Genomic DNA, 12042 nt, shown 5'->3' with positions numbered 1-12042 from the left:
CCCCCCCCCCCCCCCAAAGAGGTTTAAGCCAGCGCAAACTGAAAATCACGGGCGCCTAAATGTCTATGACTCCCAGCAGTCAACTTCCCTCTCTCCGATATATGGCATCAGTAATACTTTACAATACAGACAGTTTCATAACCGTTTGAAAACTCCTTGTTGTCGCGGTGAATAGTCCACTTCAGTGTTTTGGTGCAGTTGATCGTTTTCTTCTTACATTTTGAATTTTGTGTTTTTTATACATACAGTAAAAAGACATTTTTACCACAAAATGTATCAGTGTGCAAGAAATTAAGTAATTGACGCGCAGCATTTCCTGGGGAAAGACATCCAGATCCAATGGCGTTCGGGCCATTGGTGTTCCCCCAATGGCCCGTTGTGAGCCAGGAAAAACCCGGTAAGAAGACTGAATGCAGTGGAAAACAGCTCAGTCCAAAGTTACGAATGCTGTGTATTTTACACTGAACAGGAAGCTCATTTCCGTATGTACTGTATGGTATTCACATACAAAGTCAACTTAAAGACACACATTATGTTTGTCTGGCCAACACAGATTCCAAGTATTCCTCCAAGTTTAAAATATTCAACTTGCACGAGATCTTTGTGTTATTCTGTGTCCCGAAACCCTCTCTTGTTAAGAAAAAAAACAGCGCCCTCCTACTATTCCATCTACCAATGCCAATCCTAATCGGACTTTTCAACTCAATGAGAGGTCACATTACACACATCTTTCTTTTTTCTGTCACAACAAATCTGACGTTTCAAAATCAAAGTGGCAATGACTCGATAACACTAGCCCCGTATCTATATAACACTGTCATCTACTTTCTAAATGTCAGTGTCAAGGCTGAGTAGCTCGCAGCAGTCAGATTTTTCATCATGGTACTCTCTGGTATCGTCATATTTTAAAGCAAAACAGCGGGTACGGCTGTGGTATCATCACGATGAGTGTTTTTCTCTGTTCTGCTCGACCAGCCATTCACTCCCACATGAGAGAAGTGACCATAAATTGAGGCAGTTCACAAGAAAAAAAGAGTAAATGGTGTGGAAAGTGAAGCTGTGTCAGATATTTCTGTCAAAGCTGACCATTTGGTGGGAATAAGGCTAAAATACTTGTGATTAATCAATTATAAGAGCCGTGCAGTGTGAGGATAAGAACATATGTCCAAACAGCGGCGCTAAATGAAAGTCAAGGGGTCATTAAACATCAAACCGGTTCATCCTCTTTGGAGCTGGAATGTGATCACCCAGTCCAAAGGCTGTCCGTCTGTCTGTCTGTCTGTCTGTCTGTCTGTCTGTCTGTCTCTGTCTGTCTGATGTCTTGATGTACAAAATAGACATTTCCACCCATGGAAACAGGTTCAAGTGCCCAACATAAAAAAAGCTTAAACCTTTTAGGGATTATCCTCTGAAGATAAAAAATGTTTTCTCATTCGATACCCCATTTCCATACCTAAGAAGTAATCCTCATCAGCGTCAGGGAGCCAATCAGCACGCAGCGTGCTTCTACCAAGATCTAATAATGTCTGTAATTGGCTGTCTAATGTTACACGTTGTAGGGACACGCAGGAAAAACTCTGTTACCCAGAGCCGGCTCACGTAGTAGGAGCTGAGACAAATGTTTGTGCTGTAATTTCTTTCTTTTGTTAAATTGGATTATAAAATTGGTAACAAAAAAGTATTATTCAGGTAATCAAAATCACGGTGTTGGTGTTAACATTTTCTGAACGATACCCAGCCCTCTTAAAATGAAACTAGTTCATCCTCTGAGGACCATGAATGTAATCTGTTTCATAGCAATGTTCCTGTTATAATAGGCGATGTTTTGTGTACAAAGTTGACATTTTTTCCTGAGGAATGTTTATTTCCAGAAAATCAAATTGGTTCATCCTTAGGGGAGCATGATTTAAGGATAAATCCAGAAGGCTAGCTGGACTATCTGTCCAATCTGAGTTTTCTGGTGCACGACTAAAACAACTTTTGAACGTACACCTGTTCCACCAAAACAAGTTGCTTCCCGAGGCTATTTTGCAGCGGCACCATGGCTCTGTCTGGAGCTTAGCACCGCCCTTGATGATTGTGATTGGTTTAAAGAGATGCCAATAAAGCAGAGCACGTTTTTTTTCTCATCCCAGAATGCTGTGTGGACTAGCCAGACCCTCCTCCACATCGCTGTGGAGGAGGGTCTGACTTGCCAGACTAACAGGAATATGACTGCAGCGTGTCAACATGTCGATGACTCGTATTGCTGTGGTGACAAACCAAACCGTGACACTCACCACATGAGGTATTGATTGCGTCCCGCAGCTCAGCGTACTTCCACTTGCTCAGCTCGTACTTCTTGGCGCCAGCAGCGGCCTTGGAAGCCTGAACCTGTGGACCTCTAGTATGGGAAACAACATAAAAAGGGGGCGCGAGGAGTCAGCAACAAAGAGCCAAAAGCAAGGTGTTGTGCAAAAACCGGCAGCAGGGAACAGGGAAATGTTGTCAAAAAGCATTTACAAGTTCTGTGTTAACTTATAAAGAGGATGGGTGGAGCTTACAGAGAGTCAGATGGATTACAAAAAATAACTGGAGATAAAGTTTGGTGTCAATAGATCAAAAACATGGGCGGAGATAGGTTTTTAGAAGTTTTGCAGTTTTTGCAAAAAGTAGAATAATGGGCTTCAAAATTACTACAGTATGACGTAAGTTGCGACGTTGTAGCATGTACGGTGGTTTTGAATTTTCAAAGTTTCGTATTTCAGATGGCTGTTGTAGCGCCACCATTAGGACAATTGGCACACACACTGCACGGATTAACAATGGTTTAGGACTGGACTCCAAAGTTTGGTGAGTTTTCATGCATGGGAACATGAACCCCTATAGAGAAGTTATTATATATTTTCCATGTTTTCTCCATTTTCTGACCACATGACATCTGTTATGTGTTGTTAAAGGCTAAAAGGTGGTTCAGAAAGTACCTGTTACAGTAAACTCCACCCACCTGAACATTGTCATAGTAACAAGAATTACAGATAAACAACACATGTGAGTAACAATGGTTTGTTGCAGCTGCAGGATCATTGCAGAAGGTGAAAGCGAGGAGAAACAGGGGTGTCAGATTAGCAGCGTTAAAAGGGGAAGAGAAAAATATGACTAGAAAAGAACGACAGTGAGTCTGAGATTGTTAAAGTGCATGCTGTTTCAGTCGCCAGGAGTCAAAGAGCGCCTCTAGTTTGACGGTGTGGAGTCTGCTCAATTATAAATGACCGTTGGACAGTTTTAAAGCGTAAAGCTCGTCTCCAGCTGCGGGCTTTTGCTGTTGGCATGCTGACAGGCCTGATTAATCCGTGACCGGGATTTGCCCTTTTTAGAACACCGGGAAGTTGGAGGCGGGGCCCTGCTGGGTCTCTAATCCTATTGGCTTGCTCTGCGTCTCACAGGGAGAAGCTGTTCTAGGACCGGAGGCGGTGAGACCATGTATAGCCACACGTTTGGCTTATGGCAGCAAGCTAAGTCACTTTCTGGCGCTACTTCCTGACGCTGAGTTGAGGTGTAGTGAGCGGCAGCCTGAGCCAATTAGCCGCAGTAATCTGATGAGAAACTGCACCGTCACTCGCAGAGGTAATGCAGCCGCCGCCCACCAAGAGTCTGCTTCTGTCCGAGGTTTCTGCTTCTTTTAAAGTTTCTCTTTGCCCCTGTCACACCAAATGCGTGCAGTTGCTCTTGGGAGGTGCGGACCTACGCTATCTGTAAAGTGTCCTGAGATAACTTCTGTTAAAGTTGAATTGAATTTCAGTGTAGCTTTCACCTGGTCCGATCATTGAGGTCACACCCTTGCAGCTCTTGTGTTCCGATATTTCCTGAAGTTTGCCTCACCGCAGTCACGCTTTGGCTCTGCTTTCACAGACTTTGCGGGTCGTCAGGGACGACTTGTGGCAAGGAGGCTTGGACCCCGTCATTACTGCTTGAGGTTCTGGATTTGCTTTTAAGTTTTTGTTTTCTAAGTTAAAGACTTTTTAATAAATACTACTCGTTTGTTCTTTAAAACAGAGTTGCAGACTTGAAACCAGGCGTTTTTGTTGTCGTTTTAAACCCAGGAGCAGCCAAAGTGCCTGCCCGTCACCCTGCAGAGTCAGCAGGGCTGAGGCCCGACCGCTGTACGGAGAGGTAGAATTAGAAAAAAAAATGTGCAAAGAGAAAACGGCTCAAAATGAGCAAGAAGATACAATAACCTGCAGTGGATCTTTAACTTTGAGGGGAAATTTGAGGGAATTAACCCTGATAATCAGAATTATTGAATTATATTTTAATTATCACCAAATCAAGTGAACTCTTCCAGGGGATTTCTGCATCACTTATTCTTCTTTCTGATCACAAATTGATGTGGTAAATTGAAGCAGTGGATTGTGTGGAGATTTTCACTGGTTTCTACCCACCTAGACAGAAGTTCAGTCATTTCCTTCGCCATTTCTTCCCTAAAAAGCATGACGGCCCAAGTTTAAAAAAAGTTAGTATATTGTTGACTGTGTTTATTTTTTTTGCATACAACTATTTATACAAAATACGGACTGCATAGAAAAAATGCAGTGAACTACAGCTGACTTATAGCCTGGCTGACACCAGACCCATCTCAGTTGTAACTTCGGTTGGGGGAAGGCTCATTCACAGCCCATTTCCAAAGGTGTCACCAACAGATGCCACTCAAATGCCTCTGGAAGCCATGGATAGTCCTTCGACCAATCAGACCATCGGTCCAAGTGACGTAGCGGCGACAGCGGCATCAACGGCTAAAGCTCGTCTCAATGGTTGTGATTGGTGCCTCACTTTGGAAATGGGCTTAAATGTGCTCTTGGCAAAACGGACCTGCAGAGCAACTCTCATATTTGCCAGAAGTTTGTCAGGGTTTTCCCAGGCTAGCTGACTCAGGATATAAAGCATCAATTTAAACTTTCAGAGGGAGTCTGTATGTTGGCTGCTTTAGGGTAAGAGCAGAGGTCTGAGGTCTGAAGGAGGAGGCTGCCGCTCGACGCTCTGCCATGAAAAAATGAAGCAGCCGCCAACAGACGCACCGAGTGCTTTAACATCCCAGGATGCAGCGTTGAACTATGTTTAACCTCCCGAGCAACAGAGATGATGGAAATCAAGGCAGACTACAGAAGAGTGCATCTGATATATACCTTAACAAAAACAACAACATATCTACTTGTAGCAGGTGTTTGATGTGTTGGTATTGGGTGGAAACCTACATGGTCAAGCTCTTGATTACTGTGGTTCCCGCCGTGCTGCAAACAGAAGATTATAGGATCATAAGACGGAGCGCCACTGGACAATATCACAAAACCAATCAAGAGAAGGGGAAGGTGATTCCTATTTCTTGTGTGAAAACAGGAAGTGATTCTTCTGACTCACAGGACATGGCCCGAGTTTATCAAACAGCTGGAGGGGACATTTTGGACATCAGTGAAGGGCAGTCTCAGCACAGGATGTGGTTTACTGCAGTAATGTGTTAACTGTGGTAACGGACTGGGGATGGGAGGTGAATTCGGTTTTGGATTCAGCAGACTTTTACTCAGTGGATTCAATATTCGGCCAAATCCCAAAAATCTGGATTTGGTGGATCCCTAAATGATCATCATGTTTTACATCGGTCATTATAAACAAGATGCTGTTGTATTAGCTGACTTATAATTATTAATTATTAGCATAATTATAATTCGGCTTAGTGCAGATTTATAGCGTCTTACAACTTGCAGGTGCTGTTTTCTTGTAAGCTTTTAGCTGCAGACACACTGTTCAGAGCGCCAATGACAAAACTACACGCTCATTTACACTGTATTATCACAATACTTATTTTCCACCGAGCCTTTTTTTCCCCAACTTCAAATTCTGTGTAAGTTAAATTCTCATGTGCAATTTACATAATAAAATATCAGTACTCAGCGCCCGTGTATTTATACAACAATGAAGCAGAAATTGCGGAAAATCATTTATGCTCAACGATAGATGCTGTCCTTATGTTGGATTTGGACGTAGTCTCTTTTCCATAGTCTGCATTCATTTCATCCGTACCTGTGGACGTTTAAATACTTCAAATACCACTTCAAAAAGGTTTTTAGCACTAGGAGTGTGTCATTTGTTTTCTCACAAGTTATATAGCTTTTCTCTTAATGATGAAAATGTATAAATAGGAGCGATGCTTAATATTATACATAGAAACAAGAGAGTTGCTTTTAAAAGGTTACTCCTACACTTTTCTGAAAGTAAGAGGGAGTCAGTGGATTAATGCTTCTTATTAATTTACCCCTAAGAAGTTTTCTTATAATCCTTTAGAAGTTTGATGAACCCGGGCCCAGATCACGTTTCTGTTGGGTGACAATCACGTTGGTGCAACCATTAAAGCTACGAGGACGAAAGTTTTTCTAAAACTAATTACCATTTTTTACAACCTGGATCCTATGTTTTTGGATCTAAGTGACTGATGGGAACAACAATCTTTGACATTGGTCCAAGCAACAATGTAAGTTAATAAGGCAATTGTCCATCTTATTTACCTTCACAAAAACACTAGTTCTGCCACTGAAAGACTCAGATTAGTGTCTGACAACACTATGGAAAGGATTTCTAAGAAGGTTGACCTTTCTCTTAAAGAGTAAGATCCTTTTTTTAAACATAAAAACAATCTGCAAAATTGCATTCGCTAAACCCACCAGGCTCCATGTAAATTAACAGTCATTTTATCACTGTATAATAGTCTTAATTCAAAGTTGACAGAAAAACTATGAAAAGCCGTTTTGGGACTTCTTTCCTTTTTCCAACCATCACAACTCTAGTTTTGGCTGAAATAGTTTACTGTTTTACATTTGAAAATATGTTGGCTCAGTACACGCTAAAAGTATTGCTTTTTTAAATGGAGTCTGGTGGGTTTAGTGCTAGCGACTTCAGAGCTGTTTCTGGTAAAACGGTTCTCAAAGAGGTTTTAAAGGTCTGTCTTTGAAGGGCTCCTTTGCATAATGTTGTCAGACACTTTTTAGCGGACGCTAATTGATGAAGCATATTTTCCCTATGGGTTACATTGCAGCCCAGACTGTGACTGCCGTTTACCAATGTCAAAGATTGTTCTTCCTCGGTCACTTACGTAGAAAAATAGGTTCCAGGTTGAAACAAGCAGTAGTTGACCTTTAAATAACAATGAAAGTGCCTAGTAAACTTGTTAGTTTAGAAAGCAGAGCGGTGCTCGCTCGGCTGGCAGATTGTTACAGCATGCAGGGGGTGGTTCTGGTTTTAAAAAGGGCAGGTGGGATTGGGGGATTAAATCAAAGGGTTGAATCGCCGGGTCTTACGCTGCTCTCTCTGGGGATGATGGAACTGAGGAGCCATTACTGGGAGGGACAAAAAAGAAAAAACAAAAGAAGAAAATGGTTAAAAACACTGGATCGGCTGGAGACGGTGGTTTCTCCAGAGTCCGAAACAAGTTTCTGCTCTGAAATAACTCACAAGAAGTTGGTGAAAAGAACTACCAGGAGCCAAAAGTCAGACTAAAACTTCCAGTCAACAAAATGTCAAGCTGAGAAACAGCCTTTCCTGCCGCTGACAGACTGTGATGCATTATCAATGGTTTAGCTTCGGCTTCAGGATCATAAAACATTCAGCGTGTAAGTGAATATTGAACCCACACTGAACATAAAGCATCATATCAGCTACTGTTGAATAATGAGCCACTCTATCCTGTCAAACCTGAACCCACTGGAACATGAAAAATATACTGTATTTTTCATTTTTTCATTATTGAAGCCCAAGGCTGATGTCTTATAATCAAATACATCCTCTTGTGTAGCCAGACTGTCTGGAGGTCAGAGTTTAAAAACATCTTTCACTGAAAAAAGCAAAATCTTCTTTAGTTGTTTCTCGACTTTAAAAGGAGGCCGTGACACACCAACTCGATGATCGGCCGTCACACAGTCTGGCAAGGTCAGGGTCTTGAGTCTGCCTGATGTGTTCCGTGCCGTCGTTCGTTTGGGGGGGGGGGGGGGGGGGGGGGGTGTTGCCTTCATTTTGGCCAACCAGACATGCTCGGTTGGAAGGCGGGCACTGCACACGGCGGTCGGCCTCAAATGAGCAACCTGATTGGTTAATAGCTAACCCGGAAACGAGGAGCGGGAGGAGCGTGACTAGAATCTCTCCAAATCTGAGGAAAATCTTTTAACCTAACCTGAGTGGAGCAGAAATGAAGGCAGATTCAGGGTCTGCATGGACTATTTTTCTTAAAAATGTTTTCAGAACAAGTATCGGGGGACTATTTTAGTGAAATATGAGATTGTATTCTGAACCACCCGCTATGACAGTCTAGCTTTGAATTTCCAGAGAAATCAGACCCGCATGACGCCTTTGTCCAATCAGCTGCCGTCGACAGTCAGCATCTCTTTGGTGTGTTTCGAGCACCTTTAATTGGCCAACTCGGGGGGGCGGTCAGCCCGACGGCCTTTTCTGCCTACTCTCAGCCGTCGGGTTGGTGTGTCAGGGCCTTTATATAATACTAGTGTTGAGTGTCCGTACCCATACACAAACAATACCTTTCAACACTGCGCTTTGAAAAATATATATTACATCTTACAAATAAAGTCAAACTCAAACATCTATAAACTAGAGATGTTCCAATAACGTAACTTCCTTCCTGATAACGATCCCTGAACCAATGAATCTTACATGAATGCTATCACTGTTTTATGGACTGGCTCAGGTTTAATTGGCCATAAAGCTTCCTTCCTTTATCTACTTTGACAGTCAGTTATAACCTACTAATAGTAATTAATATGACCTAAATAAACTACTTTAAAGCAGATTTCTTTCGGGGATAAATTACGTATTATTATATAGCTGATGTTCTAGTGGTGCCGTGTTGGGTACCTGCGTAGGCCCGCGTCGATCTGACCCTCCTCAGGGATGAGCTCCGACTCACTCTGCGCAATCCTCAGCGCCAGCTCCCGGTCCCGCCTCTCCTGCTCCAGGATGGTCTGCCGGGACGCCTCCTGCTCCCGCTCCGCCTGCAGCTGCAGCTCCATCTCCACCTGCACACACACACACACGCACATACCCCCCAAAAGACAAACACGCACACCCGCACACACATGCAAGCAAGCAAGTAAGCACGCACACGCACACAGACACACACTCTTTTAAGGTTCAAAGTTTCCTTATTTGTCATGTTCACAACACTAACAGAAGTAGTTGCTGGGAATGTAAAACTTTGGCCTCAGGCATTTCCAACAATGCTCAGGAAATCACAAAAACACTAATAAAAGCAAAATCCGAATCAAAAACCAAAGAGAAAATGAAATAATGAGAGTAAAGATACAGTAAAACGGGCTAAAAAATAAACAAAATGTACATAAAATAATATAATTATATAATAAATACATTTGTGCAGACAGCATTGCAATGAAATGCAGCTGAGCGTAAATTCTGTCAGGGAGACTTCAATAACTTTACCACTAATATCCTAAACTGATCAGCTGTTTCAAGGCGCTACTTTTAGTTAAACCAGTCAGTATCGGCCATGTGTTCACAAGCCAATCACAGCGGGACATCCCTGCTTTAAATCTGTCCTCTCCTCTGCGGTTGTCAGATGTCATTTCAGGAAGAGTGTGGCCCTCCTCATCCCCTTCTTCCCCCCCAGTCATCTTTGCTCACGCCACCCCGGGTCTTCTTCCGGCTGGTAGATCCGTTGGTTCCTTCGTTCAAGTCTTCATGCTCCTTCACCTCGCCACCATTGTCTAGACTCACCGGGGGATATGTCTGGGTTTCCCTAACCCGTGAAAACACATTTTATGCGATGGAGTCTAATCTCCAAAGACATTGTGGCTTACTTATAAAATTTTGCATATCCGCAACAAAGTCTCTCCTGATTGAACTAAATGTAGTAGTAAATGTATGCATTATTTTCCATAATGTATGCAGTAAATGTTTGTTTTTTTTACTGGCTGTACTGTGTGAGATTGTGTCCATTTGCCGCCCTCCTGGAGTGTTGTCGCTGCTGGTAACATGTGTTCATGTGTGGTACTGTTTGAGAAGAGATGTCGGCTATCTGCAGGTGTAAAATATCTGCCAGACTGCAGCAGCATGATAAGTGGCTGCTGCTGCGTTCAGTTAAAAGGACATTAGAAATATTATTTTTCAAATTTATCTGACAGCTCTGTCAGGATGTTGTTGTTTACAAATGCAGATGCCACCTGACATTTATCGAACTGACTTTCATTTTCACAGCAGCAGCATGGAGACAGAACGCCCACACCGGAGGGGAAAACAGCTTGAGGCTCTACAGTGGCTGCATCTCACAGCCTTTACTTGATGGCTCCTCGACTAAACCGGAAGTTGTTCTGTTCCTCCTCGGTGAAGGCCAGCTCTAAGCTCTTATTTCTGCCGCGAGATGGGATCATCGAGGCGCTATAGCCGGGGACACACGAGAGCAGTCTTCCCGGAAGCCGTGCAGCTGAAGGAGTTGCTAACTCTGACCAAACAGCTGACGAATGCATGTGAAGCTTCAGAGGAAGGACGTCTCATCCCTCTAAAACACATTTGCTTGTTTCCTCCTCTCATAATTTCCTTGATTTCTTGCACGGAAGAAAGGCAAGAGGAGTAGTCGAGGACGCAATTTAACCAATATGAGATGCAGCGATTGACTTGTATGATTGATTTTTATAGAGAAGCAAAGTCCCTTCGTGTCCGGTGGACCTCATGGGACCTTATTTCGGAAATATATCCAGTAGTGAACGGGAAGACTAATTATATTATTATTTTTCCCGCTTAAATTGAGCCATGAATTAGACATATGATGTTCGGTAATTTAAAAGATTATTTAGCAAGCAAAGAAAGTCTCAGTTTGTCATAGTACCACTTAGTTTTGTGTGAAACCGCACAGTGAACAGTATACGTCACCTCGCCAGCTAGCTTAGCTCTGACCCACAAAGGCTTTTATTTTTTTGTGTTTTATCCAGTAAAGTTTTAACCAAAGCGATAAGAACGAGCAATTCCCTCTGCTCGTGTGAGTAACGTTCCAGCCGTGTACGATACACACACACATCGCAGATTCAGAGAAGCCCTTACACACGTTGAAAGTTGTGGTCTTTTTAATTATGTGTTTTCACAGTCTGATACTTCTAAACACTTCTAGTAAAAGCTGCTTTGTGGTGGGTTGCACTTCTAACATTACAATTCAGAATTGAGTTTATAAAGGCTGCTGAATCGAGAGAGAAAGAAAAACACTGCTTACATCACAGTAATTTTAATATCTTTTTGTTTTGGACTGCTGATCCAACAAAAAAATAGGGATTAAACTGGAGATGTACACGCTAAAAAACGAAGCAGGAGGTCCAGAGGACACTGTAACTTGTTGGTATTGATAGAAGGAGCAAAAAGCACTGGCTTGTACACAAAAGGACGCCCTTCAACCTTCCTATAAACAGAGCAGCCTGGGGGGGGTGTGATTAATGCTCCTCTTTCCACCTTTCTCCTTCAAACAACAAGTAAAATGGCTCCTTGACCAACCTAGCAAGAACACGAGGAACTTTATCCATGTGGACAAATTGCTTTGTTGCTTGAAATGAGTTCAGCAAAGTCTTAGGTTCATACAAATAGTGTAATATATGAATACATTAATAGATACATTTAGAATAAATGTCAAAAATAAAGTTTTGTAGTATAGTTTTTTGAGTAGATGGACAATGGAAAAACATTGTCTGGCGGCACCCACACGTCATTTGTCCTCTGAGGGTTAATGATAAATCGTATTCAAATCAGAAATATAAATGTGTGGTTAAAAGGAGAAAAAAAAAATGTCAATCCTCTCCTTGAGTCCTGAGCCCCATTGGAGTCTGCAGAGGGAATATTTATAGGAGAGGGGGAACATGGGGAGAAGCCTGACAAGCGTCTGTGAGCTGGTGAAAGTGCAGCAGATTTGTGGGTAACCCAGCCTGGGGCTCCGGGCCCCTCGCCAGCAGCTTTGATCCAAACGGCCGCTGCTCATCACTAATTCTACACAAACAGAACGGAACTCAGCCACGC

At 42.7% G+C, this 12042-nt stretch overlaps 1 protein-coding gene across 6 annotated transcripts in view; it reads right to left on the bottom strand.

Annotated features, from left to right (window-relative positions):
• Positions 1-12042, bottom strand: part of myo6a (myosin VIa) — a 122507-nt gene that overhangs the window by 10944 nt on the left and 99521 nt on the right. For 2 of the 6 annotated variants that reach the window (XM_034899852.1, XM_034899853.1), the window contains exons 28-32: positions 8890-9050; positions 7326-7364; positions 5232-5267; positions 4422-4460; positions 2280-2383 (exon numbers count right to left, since the gene is read on the bottom strand). In XM_034899852.1, the coding sequence (XP_034755743.1) occupies positions 2280-2383; positions 4422-4460; positions 5232-5267; positions 7326-7364; positions 8890-9050 (379 nt within the window). The remainder of the gene's footprint in view (positions 1-2279; positions 2384-4421; positions 4461-5231; positions 5268-7325; positions 7365-8889; positions 9051-12042) is intronic. The other 4 variants (XM_034899856.1, XM_034899857.1, XM_034899854.1 and 1 more) reach the window with 3 other exon arrangements.

The sequence above is a fragment of the Etheostoma cragini genome, chromosome 18 (genome assembly GCF_013103735.1).
Source record: "Etheostoma cragini isolate CJK2018 chromosome 18, CSU_Ecrag_1.0, whole genome shotgun sequence".
Classification (NCBI taxonomy): domain Eukaryota; kingdom Metazoa; phylum Chordata; class Actinopteri; order Perciformes; family Percidae; genus Etheostoma; species Etheostoma cragini.
Note: the sequence above shows the minus strand (reverse complement) of the source record. Positions and strands in the feature narration are given on the sequence as shown.